Source organism: Macrotis lagotis, chromosome 1 (assembly GCF_037893015.1).
Source record: "Macrotis lagotis isolate mMagLag1 chromosome 1, bilby.v1.9.chrom.fasta, whole genome shotgun sequence".
Classification (NCBI taxonomy): Eukaryota; Metazoa; Chordata; class Mammalia; order Peramelemorphia; family Peramelidae; genus Macrotis; species Macrotis lagotis.
The window spans coordinates 795541537-795561937 of record NC_133658.1 but is presented as its reverse complement, the minus strand read 5'-3'; the positions used below and the strand labels follow the sequence as shown (position 1 = coordinate 795561937).

General features: G+C 42.7%; 1 protein-coding gene across 1 annotated transcript in view; it reads left to right on the top strand.

Moving 5' to 3' along the window:
- The window catches only part of DSCAML1 (DS cell adhesion molecule like 1), a 504780-nt gene extending 489795 nt beyond the window's left edge, over positions 1–14985 (top strand). Inside the window, exons 27-33 of the mRNA XM_074216774.1 lie at positions 438–593; positions 1359–1389; positions 1614–1732; positions 2127–2279; positions 2780–2974; positions 5340–5651; positions 7524–14985. Of these exons, the coding sequence (XP_074072875.1) occupies positions 438–593; positions 1359–1389; positions 1614–1732; positions 2127–2279; positions 2780–2974; positions 5340–5651; positions 7524–8002 (1445 nt within the window). The 3' untranslated portion in view covers positions 8003–14985. The remainder of the gene's footprint in view (positions 1–437; positions 594–1358; positions 1390–1613; positions 1733–2126; positions 2280–2779; positions 2975–5339; positions 5652–7523) is intronic.
- Positions 14986–20401: the final 5416 nt, after the last annotated feature.

Sequence of the window (20401 nt, the reverse complement as noted above, 5' to 3'; positions counted from 1 at the left end):
GGGGAAGGAGAGATTTCAAGAAATAAGGTAAATAACAATAGTTCCTATGTAAAGCACTTTACAAACATCATCTCATTTAATCCTCACCATTCTAGGAGGTAATAAAAATAATAACAGCTAATATTTACCTAGCACTATATTAAGAGCTTTACAATTATTATCTCATTTGATCTTCACAACAGACATGGGAGATGGGTGTATTATTATTACAAATGAGAAAACTGAAGCAAACAGGTGAGGTGTCTTGCCTAGAGTCACATCACTAACCTTTGTGTGAAGCCAAATTTGAACTCAGATCTTCCTGACTCTCAATCCAGGGCTCTGTCATCCTTATGGTCTGTAGAGGGGGACTGAGTTACGACTTAAGAGAGAACCTTCTCCACCTCAACCTAACTCAGTCCCAGTTTTCTGAGCCCTCCCTGGTAATTCTGTTTTAGGCACCATCCCACCCATCAAGTCAGCCCAGGGAGAGGGTGATGATGTGAAGAAGCTTTTCTCCATTGCCTGCCCTGTCATCCTGGCCACCCTAGGAGTGGCCCTGCTCATCATCATTCGCAAGAAAAGGAAGGAAAAAAGGTTGAAGCGACTCCGAGGTAGGAGGGGGCTTGAACCTTTAGGGTTTTCTGTTCCCTATAGTTGTGAGACCATTGACATTCTCTGATCCATGAGGGAAAGAAAAAACATTAACCAGGGCTCCTTATCCAACTCTCAGTTATCTGGGCTGTGACATTATTGTGTGTGGAGTCGTCCAAGCCCTCCTCATCTTCAAGTTTTCATGTCTCATCTGAGAAGAGAAAGTCAACATAAACTCCATATTGGTCCTTAAGAGTAATGGGGGACTGATGCATAGGAGGGTTTGGAATGCAGGAATAGGGTTTGGAATTCTCTTTGGTTGTTCATGAAGTGCTCTCCCTCTTGAGACAAACACACACACACACACACACACACACACACACACACACACACACACACACACACAAACAAATTACCACCTCCACCTTCACCACCACCTCCACCACCATCACCACTACCACCTCCACCACCATCACCACCACCACCTCCACCACCTCCACCACCTCCACCACCATCACCACCACCACCACCACCACCACCTCCAGCACCTCTACCACCGCCTCCACCACCACCATCACCACCTCCAGCACCTCTACCACCACCTCCACCACCACCACCATCACCACCACCATCACCACCTCCATCACCCCCAATTCAAACAGCCTTGAGGCCTTTCAGGAACATCACCTCCTACCTAACTCCAGAGTTCTCCACCAGTTTTACTCCTCAGCATATGATTTTCCCCCTCTCTCAGCACTTATCTCTCTCTCTCTCATGTTTTACAGATGCAAAGAGTTTAGCAGAAATGTTGATAAGGTGAGCAAACAATCCCCTCTGCTCCTTCAAAGCTGGGATCAAGAGCTCTGCTGAGCACAGGGACCCTGGCCCCTTCCTTCCTCCCAGAACTAGGGCCCGAGGCCCCAGCTGTCCCCTGCCCATCACGGCCCAGTCCCTGCACTATCACCTTCTCTAACAGACCAGCCCTCCCTCTATGCCTATTGAGACGGCTCTTATCTGGGCATCCTTCCTTTCCTCCCTAGCAAGAGCAATCGAAGCTTGGACACGCCCGTGAAGGGGCCGCCCCAAGGTCCTCGGCTCCACATTGACATCCCCCGGGTCCAGCTGCTGATTGAGGACAAGGAGGGTATCAAACAGCTGGGTGAGCACGGCCTCTGGGGGGCCCAGCTGTGACTCCCTGCTCATTCCCACCTTCTAATCTAAGATCATCTCTGACTTTGTTTGGGTATTATCACCAGAGGTGAATGACTGTCAGGGTATCACGGCTACTAGTGGCCTAAGAGAAATGGATCAGGGTCCCAGCCCTGAATTCTCCAACAGCTGTGTGACCTTGGGTGTGTCACGCCTCTCTGGGCCTTGATGGCCTTCAGGATGTCCTTCAGGATTAATAATCCCTTACCCTCCCTGTTTTACAGGGTTGGGGTAAAGAGACCATGTTGCCTTTTTTTGGTACCTCCAGCACTTTGCATAGTATATATCTAACAGTGTTTATCGACTTGACAAATCAAGAATTAAGATTCTTATTCTCATTCCAGGGGACGACAAAGCCACCATCCCAGTGACAGACACAGAGTTCAGCCAAGCTGTCAATCCCCAGAGCTTCTGCACAGGGGTTTCTCTGCATCACCCTGCCCTCATCCAGAACACAGGACCCCTCATTGACATGTCTGATATACGACCCGGCACCAGTATGTGGGCACTTCCCTGCCCCCTTGTCCCTTTCACTTCCAACACCCCCAATTCTCTGGTATTATGGTTCAGTCCACCAATGTATCTCCTGACCTCTCTCCCTTCCTCTCCCATCCAAAGGACTAAGATAAACCAAAGGTTTGGGACTTCCTCCCAAACAATAGCTCAAGACTTTGGAAAGCCCTGGGGTCCACACAATGAAGGGAAGAGCACAAAAAGAGAAAGAAAGGGGAGAAGGGAGAGGGTTTTAAGTTGGGGGAAGAATTCCATCCTACTTTCTGAGACTTGTTGGCCTCAGTCCTCCTGTTCAACCCCACAGGTGGGACAGCCTCCCCAAAAGGGAGGATGGAGCAGGAATCCAGGAAAAGATGATCCAGTACTAATTTTCTAAAGTAACTTCTTCCCCTCCATCCCTAAACAAAAAGCCTTCAGTAGAGGCTACCAAAAGAAAAACCCTCCATGCCTTTGGGCAATTACTCCCATTTCTTTCTTTGTGTAGATCCAGTGTCCAGGAAGAATGTCAAATCTGCCCATAGCACCCGCAATCGTTACTCCAGCCAATGGACACTGACCAAGTGCCAGGCCTCCACTCCTGCCCGCACCCTCACCTCTGACTGGCGCACCGTTGGATCCCAGCATGGCATCACTGTCACTGAGAGTGATAGCTACAGTGCCAGCCTCTCCCAGGACACAGGTGAGTCCTGAATCCTCCACCCCATGACTCCACCTCACTTTTACGTAACTGCATTGTAACCCCAGAATCTCTAAATCTATAATGTGTGAACTGCAGTGGGAAAAGGACAGAAATTATACAAGCCATTTCTACATTCTGTTCCCAATGGGTGCTCCAGGATTAAGTGTGACTTGCCCAGGGTCACACAGATAGTAAGCATCTGAGGCTGGATTTGGACTCAAGTCCTCCTGACTTAAGAACCCTCACGAGTGCTTTATCCACTGCACCACCTAACTGCCCCTTCTGTTTTTGATTTTGAGCAAATACTCTCTAGGGGGCTTGAGATTCCCTGCTGAGTTCTATCAAGAATTCAGTTCTGTCTAAACCCAGACAGCTTGTACCTGACTGAATAATAATTGCTCAGGGAAAAGAACAGCAAAATAAAAACAATGATGACAACAATAATAAAAAATTATTTTATTCATTTTTATAAGAAATAGCATAGCACACAGTAGTACATTGATCTTAGAATCAGAAGCCCTGAGTTCAAATCCTCCTTCTGACACTGGCTGCGTGACCCCAAACAAGTTCCCCTTTGGACAGGAAACAACTCTAAAACTATGGATGGGTTGTATGTGATTTTCCTCAATGGAAGGAATTTCCGCACCAAAGCAATCACAGATCCTTGACATAAGTTGTCTATTTTTAATTGTTATTTTATTTTTCCAATTACATGTTATTAAAGTTTTTCAACATTCATCCACTTGCAGATTTATAAGTTATACAGTCTTCTTCCACCCTCCCTTCTCAACCCCCCTCCTCTCAGTGACGAACAGTCTAGTGAATGTCGTGCATGTACATGTGTGTTTAACATGTTTAAAGACATATGTTAGTCTTAAGAGAAGTAATCCTCTAGGAGTATAAATTGCAAAGCTGCTAATCTGTATTAATAAATGGAGTTTCTTCACCACAGATCCCCTGAAAAAAGATGAAATCATGGGTCTGAATCAAAACAAATAAATTGTTGTGAGACTATTAATACTAAAATTCTGGGTGATATTTTCAGCAATTTGGTACATGATATTATTATTAGTATTATTGATTATAAAAATTTTAATTTCTGTGTCACTTTAAGGTGGTACCTTCTTGCCAAAAGCCAGGTGATGAAGATAGGGCAAATGTCATTGCCTTCATTTTACAGATAAGAAAAGTAAGAGAATTCAAGTGATTTGCTCCAGTCACAAAACTTAAGGGCTCAAACTTGGCTCTTCCAACTCCCGTATCATTCTGTGCCTGTGATATAAGGGTAACTCCCTATTCTCAGACATTGAAAATAGGCCATCCCCAACACTTCTGATTGCCCCAGCACCTTCTCAAGAGCCATCACTGTTGGTTATGACCATCAACACTTTATTGCCTCATATTCACAGAGACCAGTCCTTAAGCCATGATGAAGGATGCCTTCCTTGCTAATCAAATCAAGATCAAAGTTGTGCCAATAATAGCAACAACAATTTCACAATCCTTTAGAACTTTATAGTTTCAATGAACATCACACATTTTATCTAATTTAATTCCTGTAAAAGCCCAGTGAGCTAGGGGATGTATAAATAGGTCATGGTGTTTAGAACCTTCAAAAGGATCCTTCATCTATCCTGTCCTCCACCCTTTTAAAGATGAAGAACCCGGGTCACAAAGCTGTGACTTGATCAAGGTCACATAGATATGTAACATGGTCAAGATTTGAACCTCACCCGAGCTTTAAACTCATTCACTTGACTCTAAACCCAGTGTTCTTTCCACTACACTATATAATCCACTATTATCTCCAGAGAGAGGCAGCATATTATAGTAGATAGGAAGCTGACTTTGGAAGCAGGAAGACATGGATTCAGATCTTGCCTCTGACTTATCACTATGACAGGTGGCTTAACCTTTCATTTCTAAGTAGCTCTCCCACAAGCAAACAAGTAGAAAAAGGCAGTCCTAGTCCCAAACTCAGATTTTCTGCCTACATTGCTCTTTCCACTGTGCCATGTAATCAGATTTATCAGATTTCTCTCTCTTCCTCCCTCTCCCTCTCCCTCTTCTCTGTCTGTCGGTCTGTCTCTGTCTGTGTCTGTGTGTGTGTGTGCATGTGTGTGTGTGTGTGTGTCTGTGTGTCTGTCTCTCCTGCCTTTTTTGTCTCTCTCTTTCTCATTCTCTCTGTATGTCTCTCTCTCTCTCTCTCTCTCTCTCTCTCTCTCTGGCTCTCTCGCTCTCGCTCTTGCTCTTGCTCTCTCTCACTCGCTCTCTCTCGCTCTCTCTCTCCCCTCCCTCTCTCGCCCCTCTCCCCCGCTCCCTCTCCCTCCCTCTAGTTTGCTCTAATTTGCTTCTTCTCCCCTAGACAAAGGGCGGAACAGCATGGTGTCCACAGAAAGCGCTTCCTCCACCTATGAGGAGCTGGCCCGTGCCTATGAGCATGCCAAGCTGGAAGAGCAGTTGCAGCACGCCAAGTTTGAGATCACTGAGTGCTTCATCTCTGACAGCTCCTCAGACCAGATGACCACAGGCACCAACGAGAACGCCGACAGCATGACCTCCATGAGCACCCCCTCTGAGCCAGGCATCTGCCGCTTCACTGCCTCACCACCCAAGCCTCAAGACAGTGACCGGGGCAAGAATGTGGCTGTGCCCATCCCACACCGTGCCAACAAAAGTGAGTGGGAGACCTCCTACTGACTATAGAGGCAGAAGGTGGTAGGGGGTGTCCTGAGCAGATGAGCTGTAAGCCAAACCTAGACCAGACCCAGACAACAGCCTTGGGAGAACTTATTGCCTTGGCTCACAGGTGTGTAGCATGAGAAGAGATTCTCCCTGAAACAAAAGAAATATGTTTCTTTATCCTTTGACCAGAGAGTGAAGTACAACAGTCATCTGATCTCTGACAACTGAATTAGCTTAGTATTTGGGCATCTTTCACTGCCATAAGATTTTAGAGCTCCAAAGGGACATTAAAGATCACCATATCCTAGATCTAAACCTGGAAGACTCCTCAGAGGACTTAAGAGGCCAATCCTTTGTTTTATAGGCAAATAAATAAATAAAACCTTGATTTCATTTAAGGTGACTTGTCCAAAGTCTCCTAGGTAATAAGTAAGAAGTAGGTCTGGAGTTTGAATCCAGATCTCTTATTTCTCTACCTGACTCCTGGCCTGCTAGGTGGCACAGTGTAGATAGAGGGCCAGTCAGGAAGATTCACCTTCTTGAATTCAAATGTGACCTCAGTCACTTCCTAGCTGTGTGACCCTGGACAAGTCATTAACTCCAATTATCTCAAAAAAATATTAAGAAATGCATGTCCTTAGGCATGTAAAAAACATGGAAATGACAACCAGTTCTCAAATATTTGCAATAAAAGAGACTAATCAACAAACATTCTATATAGTGACAGTCATTCCAGGTTTGCAAACATATTCCTCATAATGAAATATCCCTGTGAGTGAAGATATTATTGTTATCATTATTATTATTTGAAGTTGAGGAAACTAAAGCTCAGAGACATCCAGTCACTCATAACTAGTGTCAGCAAGATTTGAGCTCAGGTCTCTCCTGGCCTCAGGGTCTAATCCTTTCATGACTATATTTCACAATGCCTCTCTAAAAATTCTTCTGCCTGGTATTACAAAGCATGTTTGGTGGGAAATGGAAGCACCACAGCAATTGCTCCCCCAGTCCCCAGCACCGAACCATATCTGGCTGGAGGACTCCACACCAAAATGGGAGACAAGCAAGTGAGGCTAGGGAGGTCTCAGAATTGGGGGACAGGAGCCTACTCCCTCAGTCCTATAACCTTGGTGCAAGAGTCAGGTGGAGGAAGAGGAGTTGCCAAGGGGAACAGGCATCAGCAAATTGACTTTCTCAATGATGTGCCATTAAGGCATATGTAGGAATGAAAGTAAGATTTCCTGAGTATACAGTTCAGGTGGAGCAATGCAGCACCAAAGTATGCTGGGAGCTGAAGGGAAAGCTAATCCAGGATAAAAATGGGGTTGCTAATCATCCTGAAAGTATCTTAACCCACAGAGGGCTCATCTAGAAGCAGCTGCACATGCCAGAATCCAAGGAGTTTGACTTTGGAACCCCAAACTCAGGGACTTTTTTTTCTCCCAGAGCAGAAGTATCTTGACCCTCGATCTATGCCTTTGTCCCCATAAAAACTCATGTCTGGGGATCACATAACAAATCATGACATGCCCAGAGGTGGATGACCTAGGTAGTGAGGGGCCAGGAAATCATTTAACATGAAAAGAGTGGGGCTATCTAACCTGGAGAAGACTTTAGGGAGAAGTGAGAGATTTAAGGGCTGTCATATGGAAGAAGTTGGCTCTGTATAGCCCAAAAGAAAGGCTCTTCTGATGACTGAAGCAATTCAACAACCTAGAATATCTTTTAAGGGAGTAAGCTCCCACTCACAGAGGAGTTCATCCAGGTTGGATAATCATCTGTCAGAGACATAATAGGAGGGATACCATCTTGAATCAGGGATTAGACTAGTTGATGCTAAGACTTTGTGATTTTGTGATTCCAGGTGAATACTGCAACCTACCACTGTACGTCAAATCAGATACCTTCTTCCGAAAGGCTGATGGGCATGAACCCTGCCCTGTGGTCCCACCCCGGGAGGCCTCCATTAGGAACATGGCCCGGACCTACCACCCCCAAGCCCGACATCTGACCCTGGACCCTGCCAGCAAGCCCCTGGGCCTCCCCCATCCTGGGGCTCCAGCCTCCACAGCTACCTTACCTCAGAGGACTCTGGCCATGCCGGGCCCACCCACCGGCGCTGCCCCCCCACCTCCAACAGCTCCCACTGTCGAACCCTCCCCTGCAGCCACCACCACTGCAACTGCTCCCCCAGCCCCCAGCACTGAGCCCCCTCGGGCTGGAGGACCCCACACCAAAATGGGGGGCTCCAGGGACTCACTTCTTGAAATGAGCGCATCAGGCGTAGGGAGGTCTCAGAAACAGGGGGCAGGAGCCTACTCCAAGTCCTATACTTTGGTGTAGGGGCCACCAGGAGGAGCTGCACCCTCAAGCCAGGCCCCATCATTCACAAACTGTTTTCTTGCATTATTTATATTAAACTGTCAGAAAAAGAAAAGACCAAGAACAACAGCAGCAGCAGCAACAGCAGCAACAAAAACCCACCCAACTCACAAACTCATGTACATAGAACTCTTTTGTATAAATGAAACTATTTTCTTCTTCTCATGAAGCCAGGGCACAAAGAATCTGACTACAGGTCAACACACACACACACACACACACACACACACACACACACACACACACACATAAATACACACTCTACATAGATGTGTGTATGTATGGACGTTATATACACACATACAGGCAAACTAGAGATATATGTGCGTGTGTGTGTGTGTGTATGTATATGTACACATCTACACCTAGACACACGCACACATATTTCTCTCCCTTTGTTTCGAGGAAAGAGGCACAAGACTCAGAGATCTTCCCCATCTCTCCCACTTCCCGCTCCCTTCTCCACTTCCTCTTCCCCTTCAGCCTGATCTCAGTTGGTTTGGACAAAGACCAAAATCCCAAAACTCAAAGACATTGCATGCGATTTTACTGTTCCAAAAAACCAGGAGTTGCTTCACTTTGCAGATGCTTATGTGTTAATACCTTTTTCTATGAAAAAAAAACCAGCGCTGTGTGCAATAAAGGTTATGTTTCTAAGTGGTGTTGGGTGAGTCTGGCCAGAGCAGACCAGGAAAGGACAGAGAGACAGACAGACATATAGGAATGATTGGCTCTTGGAAAGCACTTTTAACTTTCCCAAGACCTCTCATCCAACAGGCATCCCCTGGACTGGCCAACATGTTCCCCTGACAGCATGGGGAACATAGAAATAGAGTGAAGGGATTGACATTTTTAGGGTTCAGGAAGACCTAAGGGGTCATATAGTTCAATTTTCTTATTTTGCATATTAGGAAATTTTTTTAAAAGTTCAGAAGCTAAGATAACATTTAAGAGAATTCAATTCAATAAGCATTGTTTTTAGTGAGGCAATAGAGTTAAGTGACTTGCCCAAAGTCACTCATCTACAATAAGGATTTCTTTAGCTCATAATATATTCAGGGTACTGTTATAGGCATTGGAGATACAGTGACAAAAAGGAAACACCTACCTTCAGAGACCTTATCTTCTACTGACCAGAAATGCTATATACACAGAGAAGAGATTGAGGAGAAAGAGAGAACTTACTGAGGAATCAGGGAAAAGGGACCCAAAGGAAGTGGCCCCAGAACTGAGAGTGGGAAAAAGATAAGGATTCTGAGGAGAGGAGATAGGAAAGAGTGGCCTTATTAATATTCCAAGTCAAGGAGAGAATTTCTCAAATGCAGGGAAGCAGAAATGGAATGTCACCCTTGAGGAGAGGTAATCGATAGTCCAGGTTCATCATTTGAATCTAGAATCTTTGAAGGAGAGTAATATAAACTGAGGCTGGAAAGGTAGATTGAGGCTAGGTTTCAGAAGACCTTAAATGCCAAGATGAATGGATTTATTCCACTGGTAATAGGGAGTCACTGAAACTTGTGGTGCTGAATTTAAATACTAGAGGACATCAAAGGAGGGAAAGAGCCAGGTGGACTAGATCAGTTGGAGATGGTCTTGAAATACCGCAAGGGCTTGAACTTGGAGAAATAGGATCCTTGGGATTGTATGTTTGGAGCAGCTAGGTGGTACAATTAATAAGCACTGAACCCAGAATCAGAGACCTAAGTTCAAATCCAATCTCAGATACTAGTTGGGTGATCCTGGGCAAGTCCTTTAACCTTGTTTGCCTCAGTTCCCTCATTGGTAAAATGAAGTGGAGAAGAAAATGGCAAACCATTCCAGTATCTTTGCACAAAAAAAAAAAAACCCACCTCAAATCAGGTCATGAAGAGTCAGAAGTGACAGAAAACTAAACAACAAAGGATTTCAGAGAAGGAAACTGAGTCCCAGAGAGGGGCAGTGACTTTCCAAGGTCACCCAGGGAGTAAATAGCAGATCTAAGATTCAAATACAGATCTTTTTGTTTCTAAATCCAATTATCTCTTCTACATTATGCTACAGATGTTCTTTTAATGGAATACCTGCCTCTTTCCTCCAACCTCACTCCATTCCACAGGAGTCTAAAGTTGGCTGTGCCAACATGATGAGGTTCCTTCCAACTGTTCTGGGACTAGGGGTAACTATTCAAAAACTCCTTGTAATGTTAGAGACCTTTGAGAGCAGGAACAGTCCAAGATATGTCTTTGGTAATATAGACTCTGAAGAGGTTGGATTGGGCAAGCAGAGAAAGTTCTCTTTGAAAGATCCAGAATATAAAGTTAGGGACAATGGAACAACATGGTATAGTGGGACAAGTGGCAAGTTAGACAATCTGGGTTCGGGTCCCAGTCATTCCACTAACAGGAAAAGTTATTTCCCCTCTCTGATCATCAGTTTCTTTACCTATAAAATAACAGGGTTGAAATAGATTGATCTCCAGATTTAATAATATGTGAATATGAGCTTTATTTATATATTGTCAGATATTGGGGGGAGAGGTAGTTTGGGGAGGTGGGAGAGAGGGTTGAATTTTCATGAATATGATTAGATGGTTAATAGACTTTAGAATTGGAATGACCTTGTGGAGATGGTATAATCCAAACAACATTCTCATTTTATGTGTGAGAAAATTGAGGTCCAGGGAAGAGAAATGGCTTTCCCTAGGTCACACAGGCAATTGAGAAGCACAGCTGCTACTCAAACACAGTTTTCTATCTAGACTATTCCTGAGAATGAGCTGAGCATCTGACCAGTGTGTGGTGGGGTCTCCAGCTCTGAGTTCAGGCCCAAGGTCTAGGATTAGGGTCCAGTTTGGGGGCATTAGGAAAGAAAAGTTAAACTCCAGATGTCGGACAACAAAATATGCCTCCTTCCTCTCAGCAAAGAGATATTTGTCAACAACCATGGCTAATATTTTGCTTCATTTTGCTAACTACACTTTGTTACACGGAAGGGTTTCATTTAAGGATAAGGAATGAAATCACTGGGAAACAACACATTTTTAAAAGGCATCCAATTTTTTTAAAGATAGTGAAATAATTCAGGGGCCCTGAAGTCACTCCAAAGACAGAAAGGTGAGAGTGCCCCTTCATTGGCCTGTTCAAGTTGCCTGGAAGGGGCATGTGTGGATCCTAAACTGGCCCTGCCTTTGGTTTCCAACCTAGAGAACTAATATTACAATGTCATAGAAAGCACACTGTGACCTGGGTTTGAGCTCCCGATCGTTCCTTACTTCCCAATAGTCTTCATATCGTGCCTTCTCCACTTGAATAATTATTTCCACTTACTCCCCACCAGAATCTTGGACTCTAGCCCTGGAATATCCCTCCGCTGTGACTGGCAAGGTTTATCTTATCTTGGGAGATCCAGACATCTACCATACTTCTTACCATCTCTACCTGATGTTCCCAGTTCTCCTAGCAGCTCTCCTTTATACATTGTCTTTTCCCTTTAGAATGAAAGCTTTTAGGAAGGGGACTCTCTTGTTTGCAAGAAATGATCTTGCATACAGTCAGTACTTAATAAAAGCTTTGTCTAAATAATTGTGTGACCTAGGGAAAATCACTTCCCTAACTGTGCCTTAGTTTATTTATAAAATGAAGGGATAAGATTTGAGGGGATCCTTCCATTTCTAAATCATAAGACCCTATGACCCTCTGCTGCTCTAAATCTTTGATTCCTACAAAATCACTTAGCTCAGTGGTGGCAAACTCAAATATGGGCCACATTAGGACACAGAAAACCACAAATTAACATTATATTATATTTTTATTTTGTTAAATATTTCCCAAGTGTGTGGCTTGCATATGATCAGTAGAATAGTATTTGATGCCTCTGATTAGCTGCCAAGATGTCTGCTCTTCCTTTGTTTGAAAGGAGGGAAGGGATGTCACTAGAGTTTCTCACCACCCAAGAAAGACATGACACTCCAAGAAATTTCAAAGGGTCCTTGTTATCCTATAGGTCCACATGGGTATCACAGACTAGGACTAAGGAAGAAATTGCATCCAAACAGACAGCAACCCTGTTCTGATCTTCCTTCAGGCCAATGCCTAGATTTAGAGCTAGAAGAAACATTAGAAGTCAGCCAGACCACCCTTCAATACAAAATAATGGAGGGCCCATGGGTCATAGAGGAGAGGCTTGAAGTCAGTCTTGAAAGATTATAAAATTGTAATTTAGATATTAAATGAATCTTAAGGGTCATCCAGGACAAAAACTTATTTTTGGTAAGATTTGATGATTTTATTGAGTTGACTTGTCTAAGATCACGTAGATGGTATGGTAGCAGAGACAGAATTTGAAATAAGTCCTTGGACTCCAAACACAATGTTCTTTCCAATGATCACTTTTCCTCTAACCCCTACTCCTAGCCTATCAGCTCTTCTAAGCAAGAGAAGAACTAGAGAAAAGATGGAAAGTGAGTGGTAGAGAAAGGGAGGGGTTGGGGCAGCTAGGTGGCACTTTAAATAGACTGTCAGCTCCAGAGTCAGGAAGACCTGATTTCAAATGCAACCTCAGACACTTACTCAATCATACTAACTATGTGATTCTGGGCAAGTCACTTCATCTTGATTGCCTCCATGAAAGGAAGGAAGGAAGAAGAAAGGAAGGAAAGAAGAAGAAAGGAAAGAAGGAAAAAGAAAGGGAGGTTTTTCCCCACCTCCAGTCAATTAACAATTTATTGTTGTTGTCGTCATTATTCATAATACTAGCTGACATTGATATAGTCCATATAACAATGGCTCCAATCCAGGTCTGGTGCTCCTCAGGGAGTTAAAGCTTGTTTTTCATATTTGTATCCCTTTCAGTATTTACTAGAATCAGGTGTATAGGTAACTCAGGAAATATAAGAATGGATGAATGTTGAGGGAAAGGGTCACAGTATGAGAGATAAAAGAATATAAACGAATCTCAAAAGCCATCGGATCATCAGAGAAGAGGACAAGGAAACCGACTGTCTGCACCAAGACAGGGATCCTATAGACATTGGCTTGTTGGACGAATCTCATAAAAGGGCTGGCTTCCAGTGAAGGAAAGAATGGGGATGACCAGAGAAAAGGTTGTTTAGGTGCTCTTGGCCCCCTTGTAATCATAAGCAAAGAGCAACTTTACACACTTGGGCCTTCACCACTTTGTAAAGTAAAAGGTCTCTTCCAGCTCTAAATTTTAGTGTCCTGTGACACAAATTTCATAGACTAGCCAAGGGCACATTTATATACTAAGGGAGGCCAAAATCCCTGGACTGCTGTGGAATAAAATGATACTGTTCAGTTTCTGGCTACTGTCAAGAAGAAATGTCTTGTTTTATGTTTTCAGCTTCAATTTTCTTTGCATTAATAAAAGTGCAGCTCTTGAGGGGCTTTGACCTCACTCATATATCCAATTCAATGGCAAAGCCCAGGTCTCCAAGGTTGTTAACCTATGGAAGGCCTTCATTCCTTTAGGCCTCTGCCTACAAATACTCAAATAGATGACAAGGGAAAACTAAGAAGAAAACAGCCAATTCCAGGCTCTTTGAAAGCAGAAGACCACTCACTGACTTTGTGACCTCCACAAGTCATTTACCCTGTCTGGGCTTGCAATTTTTCATTAGTAAGATGAGGGAAGTTAAATCTACAATGGACCTTAGAAAATCTCTTGACTGATGTGAAAGCATCTGAGATTCCAAGCCTCCTTTATTCTCCCCATTCTCTCTGTCTCCCTGTCTCCCTATCTCTCTGCTTCTCTTTCTCTCTGTCTCTCTCTCTCTCACACACACACATGTGCACACATGCACACACACACACACACACACACACACACACACACACACACACCCACCACCACCACCACCACCACCAGCAGAAAGGGGTTAGACTCTACTAGACCCTAGATTCTACTGACCCTATGGTCAGTGACCCCAGCATACACAACTACTTCTTCAGCTCAGCAGATACTGTTGTACTTCCCCTTCAAGACCCAAATCAGCTGCTCCTTCCTCCAACACGTGGACCCACCTGAAAGTGATGCCTCTTTCTAATTCATCATTTCACCTCACTTGGACTTCTTCTTCATACTTATGTCCTCTGAACATCATTTACTCAATGTCCAAGTTGGAAAGGACATCATTGGCCATCTAAGAAGGTACCTCAGAAGTCACAGGTCACCATGGCTCATAAGATATGGTTCTCAGGCCAGAAGGATGCTCAGAGGCCTTCTAGTCCAACAAGAAAACTGAGGCTAAAAAGAGGTTCAGGGACTTTTCCAAGATTATTCAAGCTGTAAGCATCCAAGACGAGATTTGGAGTCCTGTTTCTTCCCATTTCACCATGCCCTATACCTTAAAGGACTATGATACACCTGACAAATGGTCACAGAATCATATCATGTGAGAGCTGGAGGGGACCTTATTTGCCATCACACAAACTACCAGTTGAAGACTTCTAGTGAGGAGAATCCATCATCTCCTTAGGCAGTTCATTTCATTTTTAGATTTCTGTTGTTGTTGAGTCATTTTTAATCTTGTCCAACTATCTGTGAGTCTATTTGGGGTTTTCTTGATAAAGAGATTAGAAATGGTTTGCCATTTCCTTCTCCAGCTCATTTTTCAGATGAGGAAACTGAAGCAAACACATTGCTTGCCCAGGGTCACATCTGAAGCTGTATTTGAACTCAGGGAGATGAGTCTTCCTGAGTCTTAGCCCAGCACTCTAACCACCTTGCCACCTAGTTGACCCTCATTTTTAAATAATCAAACCTAAATTTGTCTCTGCAATTTCCATTTTTTACTCCAGGTTCCACCTTCTGTGATCAAATGATAAAATTTTAATTCCTCTCTCTTTTTGAAGACAGTTATTCATGTTACAACTGAGTGTTCTTTTCTTTAAACAAAACATCATAAGTTATTTTAACCTATCATCCTATGACATGGATAGACTCAACATTTTTACCATTGTGGTTGTTCTATTCCACACCATCTCCAATCTTCTAATGACCTTTGTAAACTGTGGTGCCTATTTCTAAACACAATATTCCTGCTACACTTTGACCAGGTAAAAGACAAAAGTGCAATCAACTCTATTCCTCAGTGCTTTACTTGTTCATTGTATTGCAGTCCAAGATTGTATTTTCTTTTTTGGTTGCCATTGTACTATGCTAATTCATGTGGAGCCTGCAGGTCACTAAAACCCCTAGATTTTTTGAGACAAATCATGTCCATCCCTACTGTTATTTTGTATTTGTCAAGTTGATTCCTTTACATATTCATCCCTTATATCTTTGCATCCCTAATTTCTCACACTCAGTCAACACTTTATCCATATGGTTAGTAGTAGTAGTAGTAGTAGTAGTAGTAGTAGTAGTAGTAGTAGTAGTAGTAGTAGTAGAAGATAGGGGAAAAAAAAGAAGTCTTGAAGGCTTCCTGGTCCATAAACAAAGAGTTTCACTCTGTAAAAAAAAATGCATTCCTTCAACCAATGGAAAGATGGAAAATTCAATTCATGTTCCTCCATCCAATATTTATGAATCATATATGTAAAGACAGTGGGCTAGGCTGGCAGAGACATAAAGATGCAGTCCCTGACCTCACAAAGCTCACAATCTAATAAAGGAGTTAAACTTCATATACAAATAAGCTTGAATCAAAATAGAAGGTAAAATAGGGGTAAAAGAGAGAACCAGACCAAGGATTCTTGGAAAATCTTAGGAAGGATAGAACTACTTCAGCCGAAAAGACTTTATAGTAGAGGTGATGCCTGAGTAGCCTGTGAAAGAAAGAATAAGATTTCAACAGCATAAAACAGAGACAGATGGACACCTATAGTGAAGAAGAGACTGACAGTGAGGTTATATCCCACAGAGAGAGAAGAAATAGCAACTGAATTCCATTAACTATTCAGGTAGTCAAGACTCAGGCATAAAGATAGGAGCCACAGTGGATTTTGCTAGACCTCGCTGTCTCTGGTAAGTTAGCAGAGACAGGTATCCAGGCAGACAGGTGAGCAATTAGGCAGGTAAGTAGGCTGACAGACAGACAGACAGACAGGTGAATAAAGTGAGGGTCAGATACCTGCTAGTTTTCTGCGGCTTTAAAGGAGTTTTTCGACAAGGTTCCTCCTTAACACTCCCAGACAGCGCATCCATGGCCCAGAATATTCTCTATCTTGTATAAATGATAGTAAAAAGCCTGCTCCTAATCCACTGAGAATCCCCACATAAATCACATGAGGCAAATCTGTAACTAGACCAACCAGTTTTAAAGAGTAACATAGTAGAGAAGTATACTCCCTGACCAGGATCTTATCATGGAGCAGATTCCAAGCTGGATCAGTCTCCCTCATGTACTAGAGATAGATTCCTATATATTTGCACACAACTTCACTCACCCTTGTCTCCAGTCCCACTTACCTCTTTCCAGAAGCTAACTATAGACACCCTCTTCATGAACAGATGTTTATTCATTCACATGAGTGAGCATAGCACACAAAGAGGCCTTGTCTGTTTACAATAGGGCTGGGTTTAGCTGACCCCAAATAATATTTGAATCCATGCTGTCCTGGATGAGGTAAGACCCTGACCACTTTATGGCTAAGGTGTTGGGAATGGGTAACTGCAGAATTATGGCCCCCAAAGAACCTCTGGCCTGAAATACAGAGATGACTAAGTTCCCCTTGAATTTTACAATTCATTTACATGGTGTAGAAAGTGACCAGCCTGAAGCTCTTTGAGGGAAGGGGATACGGGAACCCCACAGGCAGAAAAATTCTCAATTCCAAGCCTTCCAGGAGACATAAATCTCTGATAGGGCCTAGGGAAGGAAGGATAAAATGGGGAAAAAAACAGCTGATTTCTGGAAGAGATGAAAAGGTATGGAGCTTCACATCCATCTGTCTATCTATTTGCTATGTCTTCTGTTCATGAGGTTGAAACTTTATGTATTGGTCATAGATGTTGAAAGCAATTTTCTCCAGCATCTGATCAAAGCAGCTTCTCCCCTTCTATTTGATGTGTCTGGAGGAAAGATGTAGGGACGAAGTACACCAGTCATTCCAACACCTTCCCCACCCTGAAAATGTCATATCTACTCTACCTGTTCCCTTTCCATGTATAGAAATGAGATGTTTTTTTGGGGATGGAAAGGAGGAATAGATGTAACTCCTTCAGAGCAGAGGGTTGGGGCTGAGATGACTAGTTTACTTAGTGTCCCCATCTTTCCTCCAGAAATGCCAAGTAGAGCAAAAGCAAAAGATGCTTTGATCAGAAGCTGAGAAGATGGAACAAGAGGGGAATAATTTAAATATTTATATAATAACTGGCATTTATATGGTGCTCTAAAGTTTATAAAATATTTGAAATATATCTTATCTCATTTGCTCCTCACAACAACTCTGAGAGGTAGGAACTATGGGTATTATCATGTTCACTTTAAAGGTCAGGAAACTGAGGGAAAGAAAAGTTAAGTGATTTGCCAGTAGCTACACCAGTTACACAAGCATTAAGTGTCTGTGTTAGGTGGGGAAACCTGGGTTTTGCTCCCTCTGAACCCAACACACTCTTCACTTCATAACATTACCACACAATGCCAATTCCCTCCGGAGTATGGCCATTCAACAGTTGTAATTAAGTTATTCAACTCCAAAGGAGTCAGGTCAAAATGGAAACAGGTCTTCTGCACCTTGGGCTTCCTAGGGCAGAACATCTGAGTCACGCAGTTGTTGAAGGGATTTAAAATTATGTCACATAAGGATCACTGGATGGAACCAGGGATATTGAGCCTGGCAAAAGGAGAACAATGTGGGGATGGAATAGTTGCTCAAGTTTCACCTTCTTCATAGTCTTTCCTGCTCCCCCCTCTTCTGGTACAAGTTTATTTACCTTAAGTTTATTTTGTGGTATCACAATCAATCAAAAAAACTAGAGGTTAACACATGCGGGTTTAATTCTTTATTAAGGTCATAAACTCATGAAAGTTATTAAAATTGGCATACTGTTTTATATTTATCTTATTTAACTCTCACAACAATAACCTTGTAAGGAGGTTGCTATTATTATCCACCTTCAGTTGAGGAAAAAGTATGTTGACAGTTGGTAAATGGCAGACTTGAACCCAGATCTTCCTCTCTCTCTGAGTCCAGTATTCTATTACCTGATGTAGTTTATTAGTTGCTATTTGCCCAGCTGAAGAAGAAATGGGAATGCTCCATGTCCTCTGCCCCATTTCCACAGGGCCTACGGCATTCAGCCTGGGAAGCAATCCAGGCTAAGCCTAAGCAGACATTTTTTAAAAGTCCAGGTCTGATCCTAAAGGACCAATGATAAAGCATGCCATCCACATCTTGTCAGAGAGGTAACGCAGATGCAGATGAGGTATTTATTAATTATTACTATTATTTTTATTTATTTTTAAAACAGGGTCAAGGCATCAGAAATTCATTTTGTTTGAATATGCATATTTGTTTTAAAAAAAAGGTTTATTTTCTTTTTTTCCATCAATGGCAGAGAGGTGGAAGGAAGAAAAAATAGAATTTTGCTCATTTTTTTAAAACTATATATTTAATTTAAAGAGTAACAAAAAGATAGTGCTATCCCTCAGGGCCCATTTTGATTCCCCAACAATCCAGCTGTGATTCACTTGCTCAGAGCAGGCTGGGCCCTGGGGGTCCCCTCCACCCCCCAATACACAGATATCTAAGGAGAGGAAGCAGGAAGTTCAACTCCATTGCCTAAACACTCTGGCTGATAAATAAGAGCCTGCCCTGCCTGACTTATGTGGCTTGAGGGAGGGATTGGAACATTCAACAAGACCTGAATCAAAGCTGCTCAGCAGCGCTCCTTTAAGTGAATGAGTCAAGGCTAAGCACCCCCCAAGCAGCCATCATGAATGGCCTGCCAGCTGCTATTGAATAAACTCACCAATGTCACCTAAACCCATTTTTATCCTCAACCCAAAAGAGATCACCAATCCAGAGAGACAAAAGCCACACCAGCTCTTTCCTTCCCCATCCCTACTCCCAGAGGTCACCTAGTCCAGTTCATATGGGAATAGAAAATCTCAAAAAGCAGTCAGTTATCCAGAGAGAGAGAGACAGAGAGACAAGGAGACAGAGAGACAGAGAGACAGAGAAAGAGCAGAAACAGACTTAAAGATACAAATTATATAAATGATAAATTAGAATTAAATAAGGGAGGGAAGGCACTAGAAATCAGAAGAATTGGCAAAGGTGTCCAGTAAAAGGTGAGACTCCTCTAGAAGGTCAAAACTGCAATGCCCCAGTAGAACTTGGATCGTATCAATTATGGCTATCCCCTCAATGAACACAGTCTGCAACCCATCTCTGGTCTCTTGTTCCCTTATTACTATTCTTGTTGTTCAGTCATATCTGGCTCTATGTGGGCCCCTGTATGAGGTTTTTTCCCCTTGGTAAAGATAGAAGTAGTTTATCATTTCCTTATCCAATATCCCCATTTTACAGATGACGAACTGAGGCATATAGGGATTAAGTGACTAAGGTCACACAGCTAGTGTCTGAAACTGAATTTGAACTCAGGTCCTTCTATCCATTGCACCACCTACCTGTCTTCTTAGGATCTAACTTATATCCCTTTCCACTAGATCTCCTGGACTTTGGGCCCTACCTAGATAGATTTGTACAAGCCATTACCCAATCATGAAAAGAAGTGGCAAAGGGTTAGGGATGTTGATTGAAGTGATATCACACTTGAACGCAATTGATACTGTGAAATCTAAAATTATAAGAACCTCAAAAACATAGGATTCAAACAAACATAACCAAAAAATATAGATAAGACATGAAGTTTTATTCTCTTGGATTTAGCAGACAAAATCTACAGGTAATGGAGACCATCCCATAATGATCACAAAGAAACTGGGCAAAAAAAATCAAACTTTATACTATTTGAGAAAGGGAGAAAATAATTAGCCTACTTAGTGGTCTGTACATAGGAATTTGCACAATATCTCTAACTGAAACTTAACTACAAAGATTATCATCTTTGTATCTCTTCCTGAATTCTTCTCTTGTCTCATCCTGGGATGATGATCTTCTTACATCCTGAGCATTTTTCTCCTAGATTTATAATTAATATATAGGTAGCATAATTTTGAACTAGCAAGGCAAAGTGATCTGATACAAGCCTAGCATTCTCTAAAGGAAATTAATCTTCTGTCACAATATAGTTATGAGAAATTAATATTGCTTTAACAATACCATCTCCAAATGGACTGGTTGAGCATTCCCCTACCATGTCCAGGATTCCTTCTTCCACCTAGATCTTCCTCCCTTCATTCCCAACAAAGCAGCAGCTGCTTGGTCTCCAGTCCACAACTGAACCAATGTACCT